The sequence below is a fragment of the Strix uralensis genome, chromosome 23 (assembly GCF_047716275.1).
Source record: "Strix uralensis isolate ZFMK-TIS-50842 chromosome 23, bStrUra1, whole genome shotgun sequence".
NCBI classification, from domain to species: domain Eukaryota; kingdom Metazoa; phylum Chordata; class Aves; order Strigiformes; family Strigidae; genus Strix; species Strix uralensis.
The window spans coordinates 5056953-5083502 of NC_133994.1; the positions used below are offsets into that span (position 1 = coordinate 5056953).

The 26550-nt window shown below is 37.3% G+C and overlaps 1 protein-coding gene across 4 annotated transcripts in view; it reads right to left on the bottom strand.

Annotated features, from left to right (window-relative positions):
* The window catches only part of CLSTN1 (calsyntenin 1), a 42244-nt gene that overhangs the window by 4450 nt on the left and 11244 nt on the right, over positions 1-26550 (bottom strand). The window contains exons 2-16 of one of the 4 annotated variants that reach the window (XM_074893179.1): positions 25713-25835; positions 18739-18768; positions 17101-17296; positions 14747-14955; positions 13586-13735; positions 13302-13487; positions 11862-12110; positions 10032-10153; positions 8393-8555; positions 6162-6212; positions 4262-4419; positions 3451-3599; positions 2730-2956; positions 2145-2315; positions 1411-1556 (exon numbers count right to left, since the gene is read on the bottom strand). In XM_074893179.1, the coding sequence (XP_074749280.1) occupies positions 1411-1556; positions 2145-2315; positions 2730-2956; positions 3451-3599; positions 4262-4419; positions 6162-6212; positions 8393-8555; positions 10032-10153; positions 11862-12110; positions 13302-13487; positions 13586-13735; positions 14747-14955; positions 17101-17296; positions 18739-18768; positions 25713-25835 (2330 nt within the window). The remainder of the gene's footprint in view (positions 1-1410; positions 1557-2144; positions 2316-2729; positions 2957-3450; positions 3600-4261; positions 4420-6161; positions 6213-8392; positions 8556-10031; positions 10154-11861; positions 12111-13301; positions 13488-13585; positions 13736-14746; positions 14956-17100; positions 17297-18738; positions 18769-25712; positions 25836-26550) is intronic. The other 3 variants (XM_074893177.1, XM_074893176.1, XM_074893178.1) reach the window with 3 other exon arrangements.

Genomic DNA, 26550 nt, shown 5'->3' on the forward strand with positions numbered 1-26550 from the left:
GCATTTAATTCTCCTTCAACACAACCATGGCTTGTCTGAGGGGACAATCATCCCCATCAGTAGCTCCTCATGAGTTACAATTTCTTGTCACAAAACCTTTCAGTTTCCCAGCCCACAAATCTGTTTTGGTTAGTCTGGCCAGGTTGTGTACAGACACCAGTATTTCAGAATAAAACAGATAAAGCCAGTTTATTATCAAATTTGGTAGCCAGCGATTTTAATCCTGAAATAACCGTATATACGAAGATATATATAACACATTAATTACATTTTCTTCATTCCCATCTTTTCTTACTCTGCTGTATATCTTCAGCTAACAGTAAAGAAAAAAATCCATATTACAGTCAAAGGGTTAAGGAAAAAAGGTATTCTTTAAAGTTTAACCCACACTTAGCATAGCTGGCTTTTAGGTACAAGTGCAAGCATCATTTGCACAGCATATTTCATGTTTCCTTGCCAAACAGACAGAGCTAAATATACCCATCCTGTAGTGGAACGCTGGGATACAGGGTACCTGACCAGCTGCACAACAGGAAGGGAGCACGGTTACTACAGAACAAGGAAAGCATCTGCAGTTCAACAGTTTGGTAAGATCCCAACTTGAGCTCACAGAATTTCCTCAGGAAACAAACCCACATTATGTAATACAAAAATTTCTATTCTGCAACACAGGAGGCTTCCCAGCCCACCACAACCACCAAACTAGTGGTAAATAGAATTAACTCTACTGTCATCCCTTTGGTCAGCTTGAAAATGTAGAAGAATTCAAGCTCACAGCTGAAAGATGCAGAAATACATTGACAGTTCCTCTCAATAACTTTACATTCCAGCACCTGAAGTTTCAGTGCCCTTTATGTTATCATCTGCTGCACTTCCATGTATTTGATATAAGCATACTAAGTAATAATTAGCCTGTACTCTACCGCAGAGGAAATGCAATTTTAGCCTGTCTGTGCTGTTACATAAGCCCTTAGTATCAGCGATTTAAGCCTCACACAAGCAAAGCAGTAAAGGGCCCATTCATTTGCAAAATCCTAGAAGTTATACATGAAGGCCGCTCAAGTCTCTGGTAGCACTACCCTTACTCTATTTGCTAGTCTTTTGCTGAATTAATACACTGTCTTTCCAATTCAACCTTTTTGCCTTCGCACTTCATTAGCCATACTATTTCTTCTAGAACAGAAGTTTTACCTCTGTTCAGGCAGCCTTATTTAAAGCTAAAATGTAGGATTAAGAACACATTTATATATAAAATACAGCCCGAAATGCACACTTTTACTAATATTTATTTACAGGACAAAAATATAAATCAGTAATTGAACAATTATCTATCATTTGAGGCAACAACTTCCATCCTCCTAGTCATCCATGCTCTAAAACTTCTCAGAGTGATCAGATTAGCTTGCATACCTCCACTTTGAACTCATTGCTGACATAGCGGCCATTAAGCTCCGAACAGACTAATTTGAACTTTCTGTCAAAGAGAGAAACAGTGTGCCAGTTTCTGTAGTGTATCAAATGCAAAACTTCTTCGTAACTAGCCATAGTATCAACCCCTGTGAAGAGAAATAAACAAGTAAAACAATTACTTTTTTGCAAAAGACTAGTTCGACATCATATACTCAACAAATATTTTCTGCAAGTAAGTTTTCTTGGCTGACAGATTTTCAGTTAGTAGGAAAAAAGGTAACATCATAGACACACACATACGTGGCTTCACTGAAACTCTGTGGATTTATTTTGTGATAAAATCCTAGATCCACTTAGTCTTTGAAGGGACTCTGGGAGCCTTTCTTTCAAATACATTAACATATTCTGAATATAAAATAGAAAGGAATGATGCATGCTCCTAGGCACTGGGTTATCTGTGCAAGGAACAAGCCTTTTCTGGGGCAAAGCCTACTTCATTTCCACAGTCCAGAGGTAACCTGCAATTTGGGACATGAGAGAACAACAGAAAGGAGGTTCTAAAATGATGTATTTTCTAGAACCACAGCTTTCCACAAAATAGTTGTAACACCTCTGAGCTTGAAATTCTAGTCAAAAATGAAGTATTTGGAGTAAGATGTTACAGACCATCTCTCTAGCACACTGTTCCCATTATCACTGTCTTCCCCAAAAAGACCAGAAGCAGTAACCCCTACCTGTGATTATCATGCCCAGGTTGGAACTACTCATCTCAATGCCTTTCTGCTGTAATCGTGTCATGTCAATCTCCAGACTTTCTTGTTCCTGATTTAGTTCCTCTCCTAGCACTGTCACCTCACACGTATCCAGGTTGTGCATGATCTCTTCAGATACCAAAGACTCTTGTACTAAAAAGCAGAGAAAAAGCCACAGAGGTAAGCAGGAACAAAGGTGACGTAGACAAGAGCCCAGGGAGCTATAAAATGTCACATGCAAACTCAGCTCTTCTTCCAGAACAAATATTAAGATCTGGGCTTGAAGTAGAGAGCAAATATTCATGAAATAATGATTAAAAAAACCAACACAAAATACAAACAAGGAATATTTACATGAAGATAACGGCCTAGGCTTACTACCATTTCCAGGTGAATTTTTGTTAGCCCAGAGCAGAGTACCTACACCTTCTCACAAGAGATATACACATTCTTTTCCCCTATTAGATCCTGGAGAAATCCACATCTCTTTGCAAGAGGAAGATCCTCCAACATGATCACTGAATGTGGTGAGGGTAGGCAACAGTCCTAAGCAGAAAAGGATGTTACCTGTAGGATCTTCATCTCCATCTCCCTCCGGCTCCACCTCCCGTGTAATGGTGCTTATTATGCGAAGCTCTGGAAAGAGGGAAACACCCTCAGAACTCTCAAACTCCGAAGCAGAGCGGGCAAAATGGTTGATGCCACTAAGGCTGATTTTCGGTTCCTCGGGTTGCAAGACCATTACATATCCCTCCACAGAAGGAATGGAGACGCAGGCCTCTTCGTGGAAACATCTATGAGATACAGAAGCAGTTTTACACAGTCAAGGAGACTATCTGAGAGGGAAGCACAATTATGCAGAGTAATTGCTCTATAAATTTTTAAAAAGCTCTGTCTCGGGCCCAAGAGTCTTAGATAAATTCATCAACTGTATTGGAAAGTAAGAATTCCCCACCAAGGGAGCAATCTTACAATTAATTTTTACTTACTGTTAACATTTGGCCCCATTTTCTATGCTATGACTAACAGCCACAGATAACACCTTTAATGAAGGCTGTGATACTGGAGACATACTCACAGCACACCCTTGCAGTAAGTTCCTCCCTATCTTACACACTCCTTGCTACTTTCTCAGGAAGAACACAGAGTGCTGGTGTAGAAAACATTTGCTGTATTCAAACGTGTGACGGTTACATACAGCATTTTATCCTTTGTTTATCACAACTGAGATACATGAACATCGTTCCAGGCTTCAGTATCGCTGTATTATTTGAGCACTAGGACATACTTGACAACACTGGTGATTTTAAGCCTCCGAATCCCAGGTGTTGGGAACTGGCGGGAATTCAGGTAGGAAATGTGTTGCATGGCCTTATCAACTCTGTCAATGTCATCCCCTTCTAAGGTCAGTGTTGACTGATTTGGGTTCATGTGGATCTGAAACAACAGAAAAAAAATGTAAGAGATTACCCAAACAGTAACATGATCTGGTAATTAAAACTGGAAGTTCAGCACTGCTTAGCCTGGTAAATGCCAGGATAATTACATTTGTAGTCAAAGCAATACGGCTGTTATTTACTGGCCTTGTAGTACACAGTCTAACTTCCCTATTCACTTCCTTATTCAGTGGAACATATTTAGTGTTCCATTCTTTTGAGACAAAAGAATATCATAGTTCCAATGTGAAGATTCTAGTAACGTGGAAGAGACACAGATAATATAAAGGAGAAATTTAGCTCTGTCCACACAACCTTGCTGCCAAAAAAAGGCATGCAAGTTAGTCTCATTTTACTAAGCTGCTTGTTAAGAATCTCTATCTTTTATTAGATAACAAGTATAGCTGGTAAAACAGAGACACATACAAATATGGCATTTCTCTTCAGGACTTACAGAGAACACAGTACCTTTCATTCTTAAACTCCGCTAAGACCACGTCTATACAAGAAACATTCTCTACTTCTCACGTAATTTTAATGCAAAATGTTGCAATAGATTAGCTTGTTTTATTTGGGACACCCCTACTAACTCTGCCAGCAAAACTTGTAACTATTATCAGCAAAGCAAAAGACACGCTCCCCTTGATTCATACGCAACTTTACCTTCACGCCTTTGCCAACGCCATCAGCCATGTGCAAATCCAGTCCCTCTTTGCAAGTGTATAAGCAATCTATCACTTTCTTGTTTTCTAGTTTACCAGAACGAATCATCAAACCTGCCAGACTGCCTCGGAAAAACTGCGCCATGTGGAGTTCACCACCTTAATAAAGGGAGGAAAGAAAAACCTTTGTATGTTTTGATTCTTTTCGCTTTTTTTTTTTCCTTTTATAAAACAACAAATATGCCTTCTGGTACCACAACGTATTGTATACATGCAGGTTAGTTTTTTATCCATTCTGGGTGTTAAACCTTGTGACTATGTTCAAGCATAAAAAAAAGAATTAAACAGTTCACCATGCATATGGCCTACAAAACAGGTGTGGCCATCTTGAACTGTGAAACTAAGGCTGATATTTCCGTAACAAACATTTCAAAAGAAATTGCCCATACAGCGAGGTGGTGTTCTTCAGAAATTAAAGACAGAACCAATGAGATGAACTATGAAATCTAAATTGTCATGGTGAGGTAACACCTCCTACTAGCGATGCCCATCAGGATAGAAGACAACAGCATCCTTCCTCTAGATGTTAGTTATCTACATCTAAACCAATCATTACAGGCTCTCTTTACACTCAGAGGATAGAAAGAAAGGTCAAAGTGATTCAGCTCATTCAGAAAAAGGTGGCTAAAAGTTAATTGCTCCCCTCTAAAGGTGCCGCCTTCTCTGTATGGACTCAAGCGAGCAGTTTCAACTCACGTAACTTGTTTTTACATATCTGAGTTAAGTCCAATAAACTGCAACCCAATAAGCCCCTTATGGCTTCGATTTTTTAAAGATGTCATCACGATGATCACCTAGTCTATCTTGCTAAATAATGGGAGTCACAGAACACCACCCAGAAATTTGTATTTCAAGGTCATCACTTACTAAGCTACCAGATTTTTAGAAAGATGTCTAAGCTTGTTTTAAAGGTTGTGAGTGCTAAAAGATCCCTGGCAAACTCAATAAAATTTTCAGTAGTGAATAGTCCTGTCACAAATTATGGAATTTCCAGTTTAGATTTTATACATCTCCAGCTTCTAGCTCCTGGATTCTGTTACCTACTTGCCAAATTAACATGTGATGCACAGCTAGAAACCTCTTGCCAATTATACCTAGACCATTCCAGGAGTTCTTAAACTTTACAGAAAGAGTATATATCTTGAATACACTTTTAGAAATATACACTAATTTTTAGTGTCTCAACTCAAGACGCAAAAATCCACTAAAAATTTCTAAGAAAATAAAACCCTGTAGCCAACCTGAAGTACCTGGTAGCCAAAGCTTTTATGCCTATTCATTGTAATTAAAAGTTTACATCAATTTCTGATCAAGTGAGTAACCACTCTAGATTAGAGGTCTTTTGAGTTATATACAAGCAACCTGATCTAAATACGAAATTGGTCTTGCCTTGAGTGGGAAGCAGAGCTACCTGACTTTCAGAGGTCCTTCCTAACCCACTGAATAATTCTGTGATACACACACCCCCCTACATACATATATATACACGTATTTATATAGGATGAGGTGCATTTATGTTTTAACAAAACTGGATGAAAGAAATTATAGCTGATATTTTACATCAGCAACTTATTTTACACCACTTCACTGCAATCACAGTGGTTGCAGACTTGTACATGGATGTGCATTTGGGTGCAACCAAAAAAGGAAAAAAAAAAAAAAAAAAAAAATCAGCTGATGAAGCTCTGGAAATAGAAGCACAATGAAGAAACAAGCCTAAGAGAGGATTATGTGAAGGTCAATGGCCCGAATGCAATGCCTGCATTTCATGCTGCGTGTGAGATGAAGCAATGTCTTGGCATAAAAATGAAATAAAACAGTAGGGAAAAAACTCCAGCAACCTGCAGAGGTCTCAGGCACAGTTTCATTGTCATTTTCATTTCCTGTATATTCTGTAGAAAAGCAAGACAAAGAATAGGACAACAGGGAAAGGACCAAGTAGTTACAATTTGGCAAACTCTCTTATCACAGAAAATACACAGCAGCACTTCCCCCCAAAAGTCTGCTTACACTTGACCCAGCTTCTCAAGGATTACGCGTTCTTTGAAACACTAATAGCTGCAATGCAGGGAAGAAGCATTACTGTGTTGTTACAAGAACATAACATTCATGACAAGACAACCCAAAAAGAGCCCCATACACGAGCGGCAGTAAAAAGTCACACTGGAGAACAATTTAACCACAGATACCCGCTCTCACACAAACCACTACTAGTAATGAGATACAGGTCTATCAACTGGCTCAATTTATTTTCTCCTCTCCCAACTACTAAAGAGAAAATTAAGGTGAGATCCAGCCTATATCAGCAAATCACCAAAAAGTATTAAATGCTGATCAAAAGGAGTCATTACCAACACAGATTTATTGATCATCATAATAGTATTATATGTATCAAGGAGATGGATTTATCAGATGGAAGAGTCTGGGAGGGAAGCACCAAAAATGAAAAACAGCTTTTAATCTTTTAAAAGAAATGTTAAAAGAACTTTTTCAAAAGCATAAAATCTCCCTCTCCTTAGAGGTGAGCTGTGTATGTAACTCAGAGCAGCCTGATTTATTGTAAAATCTTGATAAGAGAAAGAGGATGGCCTGAAGAGCACGGCCTCAAGCACTAACTTCACTCCTTTGGCGTACTTCTTCCTCCTGTGTTCTAGTCCCCTAAAAATCAAGCTTTTGGTGGAATTTTTAAAAGGCAGCACCACAAGTTCTTGTATTCCAGACTTTTAAAGCTCCTGTATTTCAGTCTGCTGTCATTAAAAATAAAATTAATGTCAGAAAATATTTAAAAATTATATAATGGTGCCAATATGAGAGCACAGGAGTTTTTAAACTAAATGTATATGCTTTTGTTAGGAGGCAGAACGTATATGGAAGCCATTACACAATCCATACACTTAGCTGGAACAGAGTTTCCAAGCTCCGGTTTCTTGCAAACCAGCCACTATAGCTTCCCTTTGAGCTAGAAGAGATAGTTGGAAGGTCCCAAACCAAACTAGATGACTTATGGAAAAAATAATTTGACTGAAAGGAAGGGACAACAGAATGAATGTAGCACTGAAATAACATTAATACTGAAAGACAGTGACCTTGTCAGGAAATAGAAAATTTGATGGAGAAGATATTTTGGTAATTTAACCTTCATTCACACTTCAAAGCCTTAAAATTCAAAGAGAAAAGAGACGCTGTAAGACAGAAGACTGTTAATTTGATTAAAACGTCTCAAAGCTTTCCATTTGTCATTCATTCACGAGCTACTTCTATGCATCACTGCAGACTGCAGCTACAGTCTATATTCTGAACTACAATAGAACACGAACGATTTAACACTGTTTTATTTCCGACCAAAACCATTGGCTTTATACCAGCTAGGGTGTAATTTAATCAGCAAGCAAACAGGTCAGTTCAGGACTGTGAAGCAAGAGCTTTGTTACAAAGATCTCTGGTGATCAGCCTCCATGTTCAGATGCAGTCTTCTTTTCCTCAAGCTTTGAGGAGTAGGTTTCACAAGTATTAAAGCACATGAACCAGGATTTTACAGCTTGCAGAATATCGTGTTATAAACCATAGTCTGCATATAATAAAGCAGATGCTTTTATGTTTATTTTTATAAGCAGAAATGGTAAAATATCCAAGAGACAGCATCACTGTGTTGCTTAGCTGTATTATCTGCTGGTCACACTTCCATTTATGAGAACACTTTTTCTACAATATGCTTTTCAACCTACTTGAAATGTAAGTGTTCTGTTTAGTAATCTGAAGTACATGATGTATTCTCACAACTGTTATTAAAAATTAGCTATCTACATTCCCATGGTTACCACAAAATTCACTTTGGTGGAAGGCTGCTTGGTGAGCAGCTTCGTCTTTCATACGCACCTGTGGCCAACGAGCAAAGAGCACTCATGGAAAAAGGGACTAAAGGACAAAATATGTGGTAATAGCTAGGAGCAAAAATAATCTGCAGAAGACAAAACAAGTTATCTTTCATACACTAAAGAGATCTGCTATGTACTTCTACGCTAATCACAAAGATTTCATTAAAAAAGAAGAATTAACAATTGTGAATAGTTACCTTGCCAACATGCTCCAACTACTAACTGCGTTTCTATTTTTGAAGGATGAAGCGGGTAATCCTCAGTCACCGGGAAAGGATCATATGAAACACCGTCCACATAAAGAGTTACTGCAGGAAATTCAACATTGAGGACATAATGATGCCACTCTTTGTCACACACCTGAGTAAAGAAAGTTTTAAAAATTCTACTTTAATTTTATTTTTAATTACAGTTGAGTAACTGATCTGATGCACATTTTGCATACACACACATGCAAACATACCGACAACCTATAAACCTGTACAGACATACTTTCTGTTTCACACACATGGCATGCATTTGAAAAAAGTCAAATATTTATAAATAGTTTCTTTTCTTCTATTGCCAATATAGGAAGCTGCAGGTATTTCCATTCCTTTAATTTTTATAATATCTAATAACAGCATATTTCAATTTAAAAACACGCACCTACATGCAAGCACATTCTGAAATACAACATAACTTGACAAAGATAAGAATACAACATAACTTGACAAAGGACCTTTATTTGCTGAGAGGGACTGTTTAGAGAAAACATGACCATTCTGAATAGAAAAAAGCCTTCCATGTCAGAATTCTTTACAGTGAAAGCTCATTAGTAACAGTCCTCCCATAAGGATATACATGGGCATTTTACCATTAAAACAGTATACGTCGCCATGCACAGAAAACAGGATATAGTTAGGTATGTTAGAAGGTAACTCATTGTTTAGGTAACTGGCAAAACACACCTGTAATAGTAACCTAAAGCAACTAAAAGAACCTTTATATATTTGCAGATATACAGGGTTATTTTATCGCTCAGATCCAGAGGGCTGGAAAAGCACACAAATATTTAGTCCCTTCTGTCTCGCTCTTCATGATCATAATCAATTCATAGAAATAAGTTCTGCAGATCTTAGTAGGACCAAAGTGAAGATTACTAATTACAGCCTTCACTTTCAAATCTACAATAATTAATAATACATGACCAAAAGAATACAAACTGACACAACTCTCTCTAAATAGGAAGCGGAAAGTACCTGCATCCCTCAGAGGCCTATTAACTCTACTTCTGTGGAGTAAAATCTGATTAAGAAAACTAATTTGTAGCTACTGCTCACAATGTGTAAGAAGTCACAAATTTTATTTCAGTGTGAAAAAGGATTAAGTTCTTCTGTTATCCTATTAACACTCTGATCTGCAAAAACGTCGCGTGCTCAGAAGTACTTTAAAGCTATAGACAAACTGGAACACTTCATGTTTTCTCATGCACGCTACCTTATAGTGTGTTTAGTGAAGACAACCAACATCACAGCTAAAAGACTGACATTGTATTTTCACAGCTAAATCCATATTTCCTACCTTTCAGGACAATGACTTGTACTTTATTTTATGAGCATCCTACTGGGCTTAATAAAACCACTGAAGCAGTATTTTATATTCAAGATGAAAAGGTATAGCTGAATCTATCTCTGACACTCCATCACAAATAAAATAAGTATTGTTGAGTTGTATAAAACGTGACATCAGGAGTCTGGAGTTGCAAAAAGTATTTATTAATAATTATACTATCAGCGAGTTTAGTCTGCGATGGTTTTCACTGCATTCTAACATCCTACCAACTTCCCAACTTACTTGATTTAGTTTCCAGTGAAATTCAGCAGGTTTATATGTTTTCCCCTCTGAAGGATCTTGGCGAAAGAGGAAAACAAGTCGGCAGTTGTGTACATAGAGTGTGTAGTGGTGCCGGTTCATATCTGCACAAGAGTTTGAATTAGCATTATTATTTTCTGTAAACCTTAAGAACACCACAAAATTCACCTGTTCTATAATTTCATGCATAAGTCCCCAAGTAACTGATAGGAAGAAACAAATGTAGAAGTAAATCAGGCATGTTAAAAGGAACATAAAACATTTGTAATAGTAGTAATTTGTAATGCATTTGTAAGACATCTGTAATAGTTAGAGCAAACATTCTTGAAGAACCCATGAGTAATAATACACCGTACAATAAACAGACATGTCTGTCTCCAAATCCAATCTAAATGAAGGCATGAGACTGAAGACTCACAGAGATAAACCTGTCAGCAGGAGAAAAAGAGCTCTATTTGCAAACAGAAGAGTTTTTTGGTTACAAATAAGTAGCTTCTACCTCATTTAACTACTGTTTTGGAACATGAACACATGGTGGCAGGTGGACATCCTTTCCTAAGAGAAAACTATATAAACGTACCTCTAAAAGATTTATCATTTAAAATAAATACAAAGGTGAGATGCTAGAGAAACAGGTAAGAATAAGGAAAAGAAACATTTTAGCTACACCATCCTTTCCATGGCATGGATGAGTGAAGAAAGGAGGCAATGAAAAAATACCAAAATCATGTCAATCTTTCAGCCTGACAGCATTAAATCTGACTCTATTGTTCCAGCGCAATATATTCAAAATCGCCTCCCTCCAACAAACCTAGATCCAAGTCTTTCAATATTGCATAATATACCACTGAACTGAAGGCAAATGATATTTATACTACCAGAAACTGTCACAAAAATTATATGGTTAGGTCAAACCAAGGAATAAAAAAGGAAAACCCATTTTGAAGGTCTGCTTCTCATGTACTTTAAACCAGGAAAAACTGTATTTAAATTTGCCTTTTTTCTCCAGTTCACTTGCTTCCATGAATCCAAAGTTTTGGGTTTTGATTAACAGGAATGCGTGAAGGCAGGAAAAAGTGGAGAGTATTTGTATCTGGTTCTGAATGACAGTCACTTTTCTCCTGTTCAAAGAAATGCTTTTACGATATTACAAATACTGTTAAATCTTTCTTATTTTCAAATATAATTTAAAATATATTCAGTGCAGTTTCCTTGGAGAAACCTAGAAGCATTTTAAATAAATTACCTTTCCAATACACTGAACAAATCTACTGCTCCAGCTAAAACCGACAAGAATTCTTTTACCCCCATTAGACAGCAATTACAGAAACAGGGTTATCAGATTTCAGTCTCATTAAATAGCATCTTCAAAATAATTGTGTCAGTAGCATTCACAGAGACTGAAATTATGCACAGGGTGAAAAAAAATTCATCACTGGAGAAATTACCTCCTCCTAGGAAAAAAAAAAAGATATAGTAGCAAATGCTGTCACTAAACCTGATATATGTTTCTTAATGATTTTAGGCAGCATCAAGAATAAGGCTATCTTTGGAGATGCAAAATTGAGACTGCACTGCCAGAATAAGTCATCTACCACAGCAAAAAGAAATGCATAATGTAAATTGAAATAGAATTAGACAAACAAGTCTGCAGCTAGATAATCTAAAGTCACGACTATAGGTAAGCACAATAAAGAGTGACTTTTACAACCCATTTAACTTCCAAGAGAAACGTAACCTAGAGAAAAACCATCACACACAACCGAACAAAACCCAACAATGAGACCATTTATATTTGAAGTATTGACAAACCTGTCTTGTCTGAATTGCACAGAATTGTCTCTTTCTCTTTGGTTCCAGGCCCATGCCTCATCCATACTGAAATCATGAAGGGCTCTTTGAGATTGACTGTGACAACGCCATCTGGAATTTTCACAGCTTGCGTGCCATTAAATTCAAAGACTTGGTCGCTGTCGTGACCATTATCAGTAGGAAGTCCTATTGTCCAGTTAGCAGCACTACTTGGAGGGGGAAGCAGCTCAGCTGTGCCAGAAGCAGCACCTACAATAAAAATGCTCAAATGAAAAAAAAAAGGTAGAAACTAAAAAGATCACCGCTGGTTTCAAACCAAACTATTTTTCTGACCATTAATTTCTCAGCACCGACTGTCAGGATTACGCACTACCACCACACATCAAGCAATTCTCCTTTTAAATAATGTGGCACTAATAATAGATATCTAATATCACAATGACTTCCATAAATTTAACTTCTGCATGGACAACTAATCTCATTCAAATTGTTTTGCTTACTATCTCTACAGCTGTAGAACCTTATTTCGCCTCCATCTCAGGAACCATTACATTAATACCACTTGTCCTTCAGGCCCATGAACATGATGCCTTTCTCTTGACACTTACTAGTTTTAAGACTAATATTCACCCAGTTGAAGAGGGCTGCATAAGCATCCCCTCTCAGATCACTGTCTAATAATATCCTAGTCAGAGGCAATGATACCCAGCAGGTACTCAGCTTTCTGGTTTTTCCCCGCTTCAAGCCTAAATCATTAATGTCACAGTGACCTCATCAGGGAATAGCTTAGGAATTGCCTGGGTCTCTAGGGTTACGCCATATTCACACTTTCAACTAACTTCAACTGAAGCTGAAGACATAAATCATCAGGGATAATTTGCCCTGCAATCTCAATTCTTCCATATTGCCTACAAAGGATTCATAAACTTTTCACAAGACCTTTAACTGCGGCATACGTGGATGCCAAGGTGCCCTTTATGCCTAGGGCAAGCACAGTATAAATTTAACTGATGCAAGTAAACTGTTTTTTCCAAACCACACTTTCTTGGTTTTCTCATCTACTTCTTCACCATGCATTTCTTACATTGCATCGTTCACATCCATCATGCCTCAGAAAAAGAGAGAGGTTTTAATGGCTATACCTTTTCACATATATAACATTCTTTCAGCTCTTGAACATGAATTTCATGTGAGGGGAATTATTAGTCTATATAAGCTAGGGGAGAGGCAGAAAAAAAGATTCTTTACTGCATTTGATAATTATTTTAGAAGTCACCTTCAACCAATTTCATGCTTTTTATCGCCCACTAGGAAAAAAGCTGGAGGAAACTACATGCAAATGAAGACCGTATCTACTCATTGATTTGAGGTCTAACACAATATCCAAAGAAAAGCTAATAAGCAAGAGAAAGCACTTTATTTTAACACAAGCATTCTTACCACAGAGTCTGTGAATGGATTTCTCAGAGTAGGTGTCTCTATCACAGCCTTTACCAATATGGTTGGTTTCTAGTTCAACCGTTGCTTGAACTGAGGTGATTGGCTCATCACATGTCTCCAAACGCATACCGGGGAAGAGTGCTAACGAACCCGTACCAGGCTCATATTCTATTCTTTTGCTCCAACCTGTATATTTATCCAAAGAAACAATATTAAAAATGTCTCATGTTTAACTGAAGGTACTGGCAAGTGCTAAAAGCAGACAGGAAGGAGATCAAACTAACCTTGCCAGCCAGGCTTGCATGTAGGCTTAATGCTAATTTTAACCAACACATCCTCAGCAGCTCTCTTCTTCCCACAGTCATAAGCTGTTACTGTCAGTTTATACTGATGTTCTTTACCATAGTTTAACTTTTCTGTGTTTTTTATATAACCTGAGACAAAAAAAAAAAGCGCAATAATCAGACATCAATATCTACTCATTTCTCAGGGTCAGTGCAGGTTTAATTGCATCCAGGTACCACCTGTGTACTTCATAAAGGTACCAAGACCTTAACAGACACACCTGCAAGTGAATTAGCCCTTCACTATTTGAGTTTTCAATGCCAGACATCAGGCCCAGATCCTTAAAAATTACATAAATCCAGAGATGAGCACACACACACAGAACAGCAGGTATATACTTATCAGGCTCTTAATAGTATAGTATATTACTCAAAATAAAACTGTTCATAAAATGAAACTGATACATAAATTGTTTGGCACATGCCAGGATTCTCTAGCTTTTTAAAAATTTGCACACCCACGAAAATTATCCATTGGCAATGTGGATCCCCCCAAAACTCAAACTAGAGCCCACTAAAACCTGTTTCACTTTGCTCAACAAGCTTGAACGAACCCCCAGAAATAGTGTATAGATTTTGAAGGGTCCACAGATCACCAGCGGAAAGGAAATTACCTAAACAAATCACTAGACTTCAAAACCAATAACCATGACACTGTAATCTCCAGAGCCACATATGAGCATCTCAAATGTGAAAAGCACACACATGGAATCCCAATTTTTGAAAGCTAACTAGCAAAAGCTACCCTCATACAGAATAGAAAACTACAGGGGAAAAAAAAATAAGCCTGCAAAGAGCTGGTTTAAAACATAATACAGCTACCATATTTCCTTTATTTTGAAAAGCATTTTACAAGAAACAACACACATGCAACACACCATCTGCTCCTTACATCAGTAGATGGCACATGGTATTGGCACTGAAAGACATCTCACTTTTCATTATCAATTCAAACTGGTAAAAGTGAACACCTCCATTTAACTACATTGTAGGAAAGGGTTAAAACAAGGTTGCTGCCATTTTACGCTGACCAGTCTGAAGTCCTGTTGTTAGGGTGGCAAATTATAGTAATTCCCACTCCATCTCCCGTCGTATGCTTACCATCTTTGTCAATAGCAAAAGGTACATCCGGAGTTACAATTTCATAACTGCAAATCTGGCTGAACTGAGGTGAACAATCTGCATCCACCGCTTCCACTTTCAGGATGTTGTCATACCTCTTCCCTTCAATAACTGTTGCCTTGTATGACTTCTCTTTGAACACAGGGGCGTACTCGTTAACATCGTTCACCTGAATATGTACTGTTGCTCTGGAAGTAAAACAGAAAGGTCAGTTCCCTACATACTGCAAAACCCCTATTCATGTAAGGAATCCGACAAAAGAGCTCCCTCTTTTACAGATTAAGTTATCCTTCAGAATTTAAGCTCCCAGAAAACAGTGACCAATGACTAATAAAACTAACAATCTCAACTACCCTAACTAGGAAAGCAGTGGATGTTTTTCCAGTGTGTTGCTATATAATTTGGTGTAGTTCTAGGTTATTGCTTACTATTGCTGTTTATTTGCAAATCAAGTTCAAACCCTTGTATTGCAACTATTAAATTGCTGCCATTTTACAGAAATACAACAAAATACAGCTCTGACAAAATAGGCTTTTACTTCTGTTAGAACAGTACAATCCTTTGAGTTCTTTCCTGCTGTCAGAGTATTTGATAGAAACAGCCAATTTTTATTTCATGTGAACAAGAATGACAGTTAAGACTGGTCTGAGACTAAGAGCTCAGTCAAGTGCATTTGATTAGCTTTTTTTTTGCTAATAAAGTACTGAGCTGTATAAGTCAGTGAAAACTGGCTTATTTCTTGGATGTAGGAATGAGAGATCAGACAATTTAAATGGAAGAATCACAGAAGCGGAAGATACACTTTAACACATCATACAGCTAGCTACATAATCCTAAACAGATTGGATCTTGAATTCTGTCTTTTCAAGCTTGTCACTGATTGCTGGTGTATACAAAATAGGAAAATAATGTAGTTTCTGTCAATGACCAAGGAGAAAAGGTGAATAACAGAAAGTATCTGGAATGTAAACTAATAGAGAATTCAATCACTACAGTCCTTCCATAAAAGCAAAAGTTTTCTAATGCTTATGGTAAAAAAAAAAAAAAAAAGTCTTTATGGTTTTATTTTAGCCTATGTACTAAATAAATGCCACAAAAAATGGCCTTCTGTACCAAGCACGCTTTATGTTCCTGACCTTAAGAGCTAAACTCCAGGATGGTTAAAAGCCACAAAAAAAATATAACAGACATCCTTGGGCCAAGGAAATTTCAACAGTGGTTTGTAGATGCAGGTCTTGGAAACCCATCATTCTGCTGTGGGAAAAGAAGAGCTGCAGAGCATGCCACTAGATCTGCACTGGTTCATTACATAGCCATGAATTTGGGTATCCATAATTTTTACGAGAGCCATCAGAATAAAGTTTGTATCTCAATTAATCAGCACAAGTAGAAAAATATAGGTCAGTTCTACAGTGCAGAGAAGGAACTGAACACTATCAAACTGAACAAAGAATATAATTCCAGGCAACTCAACAAAACGTTTGTTGCCATCTTTCTCTTTGAAATCTTTCTTCAAAAGTCAAATTGAATATCAAACAGCGTTTAAGGGCATACCTATTTTTCATAAGTGTAATCCTTAAGGAGATAACTTTCTGCTGCCTATTTGAAGCATACAGCTATAGAGTAACAAGGCTGTACTTGTCACCAAGATGACTGCTGCTAGTTTATTCCTCATCTCATTTATGCCCTTCTTTGCTTCACACAAACTAATTTTCCACATGCTCTGCAGATGTTTGCACCGGGGCGTTAAATAGTTATTCTCAAGTGGATTTTCTAGAGAGCATTTTACATTGTGGTTTCTTCTTTAGATAAAGATTAGCTAAAGATTGCTTTGTTCCTATTCTTTAATCTAGACAGATATAAACCTTATGCTATTGATCTTGCTTTTTTTAGTGAGGCTGTCTGGAAATGACAGCAAGATGTATTCTTTTCCATTTTGTCAAGTTTAATATGGATTGACATCTTGAATCAGTTTTTTGGTTTTAGAAACTGTACTCTGAAACAATGTCCAGGCTTGGTATCCCATAAACTCCTTCTATCAACTCAAGCCAGATTTTACCTATATCAACAGGTTTCCTGCTTCTAGCCCTACACTATTTTCTAATGTAAATGCAGAGGCATCAAGGGATAAAGCAGGATCATCTAGAATACAGCTAAAGAGATGTCAGAACAGTTCATTTCCATTTTGCTGCTATTTATATTACCATTATATGAAAGTCTTCCAGTATTAATACCTGGTTTACATTTACTCTAAATACACAGACCATAAATCACCCTGTGCAGGAGACCGCTTGAAACCAAACTTCCTCTCAGCCCACCACAGATTTACTTACTTGTGGGACTTTTTTGCATTTGCTCCATCTGGTCCCTTTCCACAGTCGTAGGCCTGTATGGTGAATGTGTAGTCCTTCTGTAGTTCACAGTCAAGCTTTTCTTTAGAGCGTATTATTCCCTCACCAGTGGATTTATCCACTACCACTGCTTCAAAGGGAACATTTTGCCCATGAATTTTAAATCCACAAATCTCACCTACAGATTCAAATTAAGAGAGGTTAGAACTGGTCGAAATTATTACACGTTTTTAAAATAAATGACCAAATATTTTGCAGCCAAGGGTTTGTGAGGGTCTGTGGACAAAGCAAGAGCACTGTGCTTTAAAATGGGTGATTTCTGGGAACTTTAGTAAAAAGAAGCATACGTCTGCCTTCCAAGCAACTTGTTTACTTTGCATCCATTCATGCAGGAATACAAAAGAGAAAAAGAGAAATGTAGACAGGCATTTCACAGGAGTACTTGAGATAGCTCTAGGGTAAGAGTAGGTCTTATGAGAGCATACAGCCAAGGCCACTGGTAATATCTTCTATGCCAAGCCACTGGGAATAGCTGGGCAGCTTGTTTATTTTGACCAGAGCAAAAGGTTAAAATGCACAGTTACAAGTCAAGGGATGAAAAAGCTTTCCTTACAGGTTCAGCACCATAATTACAGAAATTCCGTCAACAGATCAAAGAACAAAGTCTTCCTGTGCAATGTACCTGGCTAAAATTAGGGAATCAAAATAAACTACTGAATGAGAAAGGTAGAAATACCAACTTCTCAGGCATCCATTTCAACAGCTATCTACTAACACAGACCAAATATGTTAGTCAAGGAAGCTCTCACGTGGAACGATTTAGTAGGCTTTCCTTTCTATTCAAACTCTTCATTCTAACAAACTTGCAAGAGAAGTCCCTAGTACATCATTTTAAAACACATCTAAGCCTAAGATTACATTACAAGACCTCTTGCTGGCACAGCTAGGTCAATCTGTCAGCACATTATGCGGAGTGAGCCTGGCACACTGGGCTGTGCTAACAAAAGCCACTTAATAAACACTTTGATCACCTACACTGTGTTTTTACCTGTATAACTTGTTACATTTTGAAGGTGATTTTCTTACACCAAGATAAAACACTGTTTTGTTATTATACTTGCAGTGGTATCATAGTACCAAGAATGCACTCCTACTGTAAACATGTCTAGAGGTATTAAAAAAAAATAATCTGATTCTGATTTCAAACTACTGAAACTTATTTGCTGAAGGAAGCGTACTGCAGGGAAGGTGCTATAATGCTTTGGCAGTTCAACATTACTTTACAAAGCATATGAAAAAACTCAAGATGTCCCAAAAAAGTAAGCTAGCAGTGAAAATACCAGAAAATGCTAATTTCCCCAAAACCAACTTCTTCAGTGTCCGTACAACGTAAAATAATCCCAAATGGTTCAAATGGATGTCTGATTTACAGATATTTCTAACCAAGGGTTTGGTTACATAACAGTTTTTATCAATATATTTTAAAATAGAAAAAAACTGGGAGAATAAATGGGACAAAAGAGCATGACAGGATCTTCTGTTTAAGTGCTGATTCCCCATTTCATAACCAAAGTTAGTAGGTTAATATTCATAAAAGGGATAGAAAGAACCCTTTATCACCTTCTTTGGTGACTGTCACCTCAAAACTCTCTAAAGGGAGAAAAGATAAACCCAAGTCAGTAACAGGAAAGGTTGAAAGGGAGCAAATAAGGAAAAGGCAAAGATGTACACATTACACAGAAAAGCTTTGGAAAATTTGTATTTTAAAATTCCAGTGGCGATTTGCTGTAACTGTTACAATTTTAGAGTTTTAGTTATGTTAAATATGGTTTAATCTTTTAACTCCAGGTTGTCATTTGCAGAATTTTCAAGTATTTAATAAGTTTATCAAAAGGCTTTTTTCTTTTCTTCCTTTTCTTTCTTTTTTCTTAATACCAATTGATAAACAAAAAGATATTTTCAAAATTCCACGTTGATGAAGAACCATCCATAAAGTAGAATTTTCACCAGAATTTATGTGTACTATTCTATTTAAAGAAGACATGTTAAATAATTTAAACAAGCTTTTATCTATTACACTGAAACCACCATGTTTCTACAAACTGAAAAACTTCATACTCTCCTTTTGAGTTCCAGGGGAAAAAAACCCAAAAACTTAAATAGTCATGGGATTTCTGTGTTTCCACATAAATTTTTAATGGTCTAGGTTATATAACACCTAGCATTTGCAAAATTTAAATTCTGCCTCAAACTCAACTTGACAGTATTGCCATAATTCATGATTTTAAAATATACACATTAAATTGTGATCCTAATGAACATAAAAGCTTTAATGTAAGAAGGGGGGGGGGTGGTGGCATATATATTTTCCTCGCAGTGTATCATTTTTCCAGGTTAAACAAGCAACCAACAGCTTCTATGACTTTATTCCACTACTAAATACTGTAATGCTGGACAGAAGAGATTCAGGTACTCAAATAGATTCATCTACCAGTAGTGAGGATGCCCTAGAGCAGGCTGCCTTGCCCCCAGCCACTCCAGAAAAGTACAGGCTTCCAGTGCCTTGGATCTTCCATGTTTAGGAGATCTCAGATAAAACTGAGTTTTACAATGGCATTAGATGACTGTGATAGGCACCTGGAATGGTTTCACAGTTTTAATGAAAAGACAGTTAACCCTGTTCTTCACTCCTCTGAAAATTTTCATTTGTTAAAACCCCAAACTACCACTTTTTACGTATCATCCAATTGATCAATTATTTCTTCCAGATTACCATCATCTTTGACTTGAATTCCAGTATAACAAAGCAGAACTGTACACTTCAAATCATTTCTAGCAGCTCTCCTGTTAATTCTCATACATTTCAAACAATTTACAGTAATCCAGTTTTTCAAACCTCCATTCTAGAGTGGCCTTAAAGAGAGATGAGGCACTATGGTTACAGAGAAGTATTTTTCTTAAAAAGGCAAATTTACAGTTTAATATTGAAGCAGTAACGTAATTAAGGAAAAATATCTTATAATGTACCATGATTTGCAGTCCTTCATTTTAAAAGGAGCCAGTTTCTGATATAGCTCACATTAGGTTCTCCCTAAAACTCACTTCAGGTAATCCCCAGATTTATTATCAGCTCTTTATTTTAATGCACCAAGTATGCTGCCTCTCATGGCACCCACATAAGTTACTTCAGTCTATTCTTACACAGGATATAAATATAATCCCGGATTTTGATGTGTTTTGGCAATAGGATCATTCAAGAAAATTTTACACTGCTTAAATTCACGGCTGACACCACCGATTAGCCAGAAGTGACAATCCAACTGCAAGCTTTTAAATATTCCACATCTCTTACCCCTGTACAGCTACGTCCCTGCTCCCTTCCAGTAACTCTAACCTTGAGAGTCAAGCATTGTGTGTGAAACGTTAAGATTACAGGAAAAAAAAAAAAATACATGGAAGGGAACATTAAAGCAGAAAGCCTGACAATGGAGAGAGGAGGGAGAAGTGTATTAAGGCGGCAACTACCGATTTGGGAGAAGGGGAGGCTGTCTAACAGCTGGTCAGTTCTTTATCATCTGAAGTGACCTTTAACTCTGGCACCAACACTAATTTGGCTGCTAGGAAGTTCAGGCATTATTTTTTTGGCTCCTGGGCATAAGACATAAATAAGCTCTCTGGTAAATATCCGTGTGTCTCCAGATGCTTTTAAAGGTGTAAAGCTCCTGTTCCAGGTGTACTATAGCTTAATTCCCACCACAGGTTTCTCGGAACAATAACTGACACAATCGTGTTTTCCACTTCACACTAGTGAGATTAACAAAAAGCCCTTTTATTACTACACAGACAAGGTTCTTGTGACTGAAAAAGTTATAGTGCATAAAAACTATGGGGTTACTTATAAGCACTCTAAATAAGCAAACGCAGAGCTCCCAACCTAACAGGCTTTTTAAACTCCCTTCTTCAAAGTGCCTCTGCAATGAAAAGGAGCAAAAAGGAGTAATTCTCTAAAGTACAAAATATTTCAAAAATTAAAGCTCCCCCTCCTTTCTCAAAAATATATTACAGGCTGTTAGAGAGCTGTTTCAAGACAAATAAGACAATTTACAGATTAATATGCCCATGCATAGATTTTCATCTCAGTTATGAAATACCTATCTTTATATAGTATAGGGAATGATCTTCTGTGATTATAGAATTTTTGGCAGTGAATTTTTTTCATTGCCATTAAGTAACCTTAGTCCCATACCACTCTCCCTAATGTTTCACACTATGTCATATGTGCTTATTAATGCTTCTTCTCATTCCATTCTGAAGTGGAGATACATTCCTGAAATAAATTTCTCTCTCTCCTAATCTTAAAACAGAATGATGATCAATCTGTAAATTAGTTTATATTTGATATATCGGAAACTGCTCAGCTAAATAAACTGTAAGTAGGATAGAACTTTACTGTGTTTCACTCAGCTGTAATCACAGTTGGAAAACATTTCATTTTACAGGTTTGTGGAACTTATGTTAGCCAGAAAACATACAGTAATCTTGTATCCTAAAGGCATTCTGTATTTCTCCTTTCTAGTGTAGCGCAATCAAGTGACAGTGAAGATTTGGCAGAATTTGTTTATTTTTACTGTTTTATTTCTTTCTGTGCTGTCTTGATGTAATGATATAAAACAATTATATAGTTATAAAAAGGGTGCATAAGGTATTTAAACTGCACATACAGTATTTGACTAGACATTCTTCCAACTCTGGAGTCAGCTATCCCTCTACATTTCCCCTGCACAGAAGGAGAGGAAGTCTATTCTCCCAGCTCTAACCAAGCAGCAGTCTACATGGGGATCATGGAAAGCCTCCCATTTCAAGATGTGTAGAACGTCTCCTAAACAAGTATTCCTTCACACCATACAAAAGTGTTAAAAAGCAATTTTCAATTTCAGTTAGTGATAACTCCATTTCAGCTTGTATTTTTGTGCACGATAGGTACAAAACGTCACTTCATGCATGCCTTAATTTAATGCAAAAATGGCCGAAATACTATTGCAACAAAATTTCCTCTTAGGTTTGCCAACTGGCTGTACAATTGAATCACTCATGGGATGCGACAAGATCAAAACCTTCATCTGTTTGATTACACAGCATCATTCATCTTCTCTACATATCATTTCTTTCTAACCCTCATCCAGCTGAGCGCCGCAGTACACACAGGCCTGCGGCAGACAGGACGTCAGCACAGCTCCCTGCCCTAAACAAACACGGGTTGGCGGTGCAGCACGGAAACGTGGCATCAGCACTCGCCCACTGGAACACGTGAACCCCACACACCTCCGGGGAGAGGCTGACAGGAAGGCTTCGTGAATTTTGGGCCTTTTTTTTTAAAGCGTGGAGATTCTGCAAGATCATTTTCAAAGCTCTATGCATATTCATGATTTAAGTCAAAAAAATTCCTAACCCCCACAAAAATACTTCTTGCATCCCAGATTAGTAAGGGGAAAATAAAGTATTGTGGCTGAGAAGTGGTTTTCTCTAGGGGCAGGGTGGGGGAAGAGGGATTAAAACCCTTTTACAGACACATCAGAAAAAGAAGGAAACATTTCTTTCCACAAGGGAAACATTTCAAACACCTTGCTAGCAAGACCCTGCATTATAGTCTCATAACAAAACACATTCATCGATGTGAAGGCGTTCAGATAAAATATTGTTTGTTTCAAATGCAATAAAAATTCAGTTCCTTTTTGCTTAGTAAAGGGGAAATCTATACTGAGAGCCTCAGACATTAAACTGATTTTGGACATGAATTACTCTAACGCACAATAGAAAATGTAGCTGTCCTTTATTCCGTTTTTTTCAGCAAAGTAATTTTTGATCAAATTCCAGCATGACTCGGCTTGTAACACAGAAAAGTTTCACTGTGGAAGGAGAATGGTCATTGTCTTCTCAAGCGGATCTGTTAGAATCGTCGTACAAAAGCCTGATTCCATAGGGTCTCTACACATCGGGCAGTATGGCGAGGCAACCCAGCACGACTATGTTCAAACTCTATTTTCAAAAGCATGTCATCTCAGATGTAAAACCATATAAATTACCCTAGAAACAAATGTCTATACAACCTGACTTATTTTTGCACACCTGAATTTTAAGATCCTACCCACAGCACGGAGCGAGCAAAGCAATAAAACGTTACTTCTACTTGCCCCACAGTTCATGTACTACAAAGCATTTAAATGAACTAGTTTTAAGATGTTTCAACATGCTCAAAATGAAAATAAAGCAAAAAGCTCTATTTAAAATATTTTAAACCTGCAGACAGTTCAAAAGTTTCACAGCTCAGCTAGGGGGCACAGTTAATTAAAATATCCAACTTTTGAAGCACGAATAAATTTGATTTATAAGTAGGAATATACCAGTTAGGGCTGAAACAGCCCTTGTATCCTGAAAACGCTTTGTTTTGCTGTGAAAACATGTCACTGATCTAATGGGCTTCTCACACTTAAACACCCACATCGATGCTGCTGGACAACAACAATGCTATTCTCCGTCCTAGGACATGACTACAGCACCACCAACTAGAATTGATAACGCTGATTCAACACGTCTCCCACATTGGGTCTCCTCAAAGACAGACTCAAGTATTGTTCCATTTAACGGTAGACAAATACTTTTATAGATTCCCATAGCACAGTCATTCAAATTTACGCAATTCAAATTCAACAGTCACATCAAGGAGAATTTCTTTACAACGTTAGAATGCTGCACTCAAGATTTTAACATAACTATTTTAAATCCATTGTTCTGCTGCTGCAGCTTAAGAATTGTTAGGTTTTGATGTATATAACAGTATATAATGTTTATACAAACGTTTAATAAAACCAACTTCCAGTTGGCAAAAATGTTCACTCAATTAAAGTAGGTTTATACAATTCAGATCAACACAATGGAGAAGAGGTGCTTTGACATTGGATTTTCCTCTGCAAATTCGACAACATATTTGAAGATATTCTGCCAGTACTTTCTTAAAGCTTCATGATATCCAGCACTCAAGAAAACTTTACCATCCACTAAGAGGTATAAAATTGCCATTTTCAAAAGCTGCTCAACGCTGTCAAACTACCAGCGCCTACATTTAAAGGTCTTAAGAACTGCAAGAGATGATTCATATTCTCCTAATCACCAAATATGCAAGTCAGCCTTCCTATACCTCTTTTTACTTAACCAATTTTGTGTATCCCAACAAAAGCTTCTTCATTTGGAAATGAAAAGTTTTTTTGTTCATAGACAGCAGTTTTATTTCCAGTTAAGATCACTTAAGAGCCTCTGCCATGTGTATCCACTGCATGAGAAAGTTTGAATTTCAGAGGTTTACCATTATCTCTGAACTTCCTGAATTTATAAGGCAGCCTTGAAGATAATTACAGCCTTATGAGAATGCAACAAAACTGTTACTTTTAAGTACCACTTTAGGAAATTGTGACCGAGTTGCCATAATACTGCAGCACACAATGCAGTTAGCATGCTGAACACTTCAAATGGCTGTTCATTTAATCACTCTCTTTTTTCTACCACTTCCTCCTTGAAGCCAGGCTAAGCAATGTTCCCAAAAATGGCTAATGTCACATCCTTTAGGTATTTTACTAGGATTCTTAACTCTAAAATTTTATTTAACGAAGTAAGCTTCTGCAAGTACCTAATTTAAGCTAGTGTTATCCACTACAACTAATTTAAATACCTGCAGATGCCCGATGGTATTCTTCAAACACAGTTTTCTAATATTTTGTCTAACCAAAAAAGTACTTTTCATGCATCCAATTAATGAATACAGTATTCTTAAACAGTAGTTTCCAGAAAAAAACCTACTGCAGAAGTTTGTAAGAAAACTGTCATCTGTTTGTCCTATGCTGAAAGTGAGGAGTTCGCCTACATTTTGCAAATGGCTTGCGTAGCATTCTCTATATTCTTCGTTAGAGGAGAAAAAGCCTTTCCTTCAGGTAGAAGAGGCCCTCCATTTTTTAAAACTGCCCAAAACTCCTAAGCAAGCTCATCACAGAAAGTCGAGATTTGTACAGGAATTCTCAGTCCAAATACTGCACAGAAGAAATGCAGTCTTAATTCTAGTAATTACTGCTTTCAATCTATTAAGACACAAATCAAAATAACTAAGAAAACCAAAAGCTCTCTTCAGAATGATAAGAAAATAATTGTTTCAGAACTCCCAGACTGAATGCTGTGAAATGTGGAATCCAGAGGACTGAGGAAAAGGTTAGACACTATGCCAAAAAAAAACCAAAACAAAACAAGAAAACCCACCAACCACAAAACCCCAACAAAACAGAAAAATTACATATATATATGAAATTGAAAGCAGCATGGAATATCTGCAATACAGAGCACTCTCTGGTCTGGGTATTTGGATACAGCTGTATATTTACAGCTGTAAATATGAAATCAAACTCCGGCCCATGAACAAACATTTCTTCCTAGGGTCTGAAAGCTTCGAAACATTACGCTACTGTTAGGGAAAACACACTAAGTGACACACAGCATTGGTCATCAAATAGCATTTCCACTTGTTAAAAAAGAAATGCAGATGAATTCTTTACCTGCAAAACGCAGAGGTGCATCTTTGTCCAGGGCTATTAAGGGAGGGTCCAACAGTACCGTGTTGTCATTTTCTGTAACTATACCGTGATAGGTTGTTTCAATCCATGGCTTATGTTTGTTAACTGAAAGGAAAACAAAGAACAAAGTCAAAACTTTTGAAACTGACTTCTTTAAAAAAATGCTTTATAATACTAATTTAAATATCTTCCTCCTTCATTTTTCTATATTAGAACCAGCAGTTTACTAAATTAAAAAATTTGAGACAAAATCTTGGCTAATCTGTTCAGAAGAGTTCAGTGTCCCTGTAGGCTTGCCAAAAGTAACTCAGAGAATCTACATTAGTCTCTTAACTATGCTGGGATTTAAGATGCCCCTGAAGTGCAATTCAGAAACCTTCCAACAGAGATGGGGAGCCGTTGCCATCAGTGCCAAGCGTGACACTAGAAAAACCTATATTCAGCACCAGTTGAAAAAAGACTGGCCAACATGAAACACAGGGGTTTGCTTACACTCTATTTCTCCCCGACTTGGAAACCTGGGATCCAGCTGGTGGACTATTCTTCAGAATGTGAAGGTTTTTTCCAGTTTCAGCACTTTGTCTTGTACAGGGTTTTTTATTACCATTAAGAGAACAGGCAGAAAGAGATCAAACTTAACTAATCTCCACACAAGGCGCACACTTGCTGAGGAAATAAACAGGGAGTGACAGACATTGCTGTCTGTTCCGCCCCAGCATAAGATCTACATCTAGAACCTTCTGTATCAGTTTTATCTGTCATTGACATGGCATCCCAGGTAAAGGAGGACTTGACTGCTGAAGCTGGGGAACTATGCAAA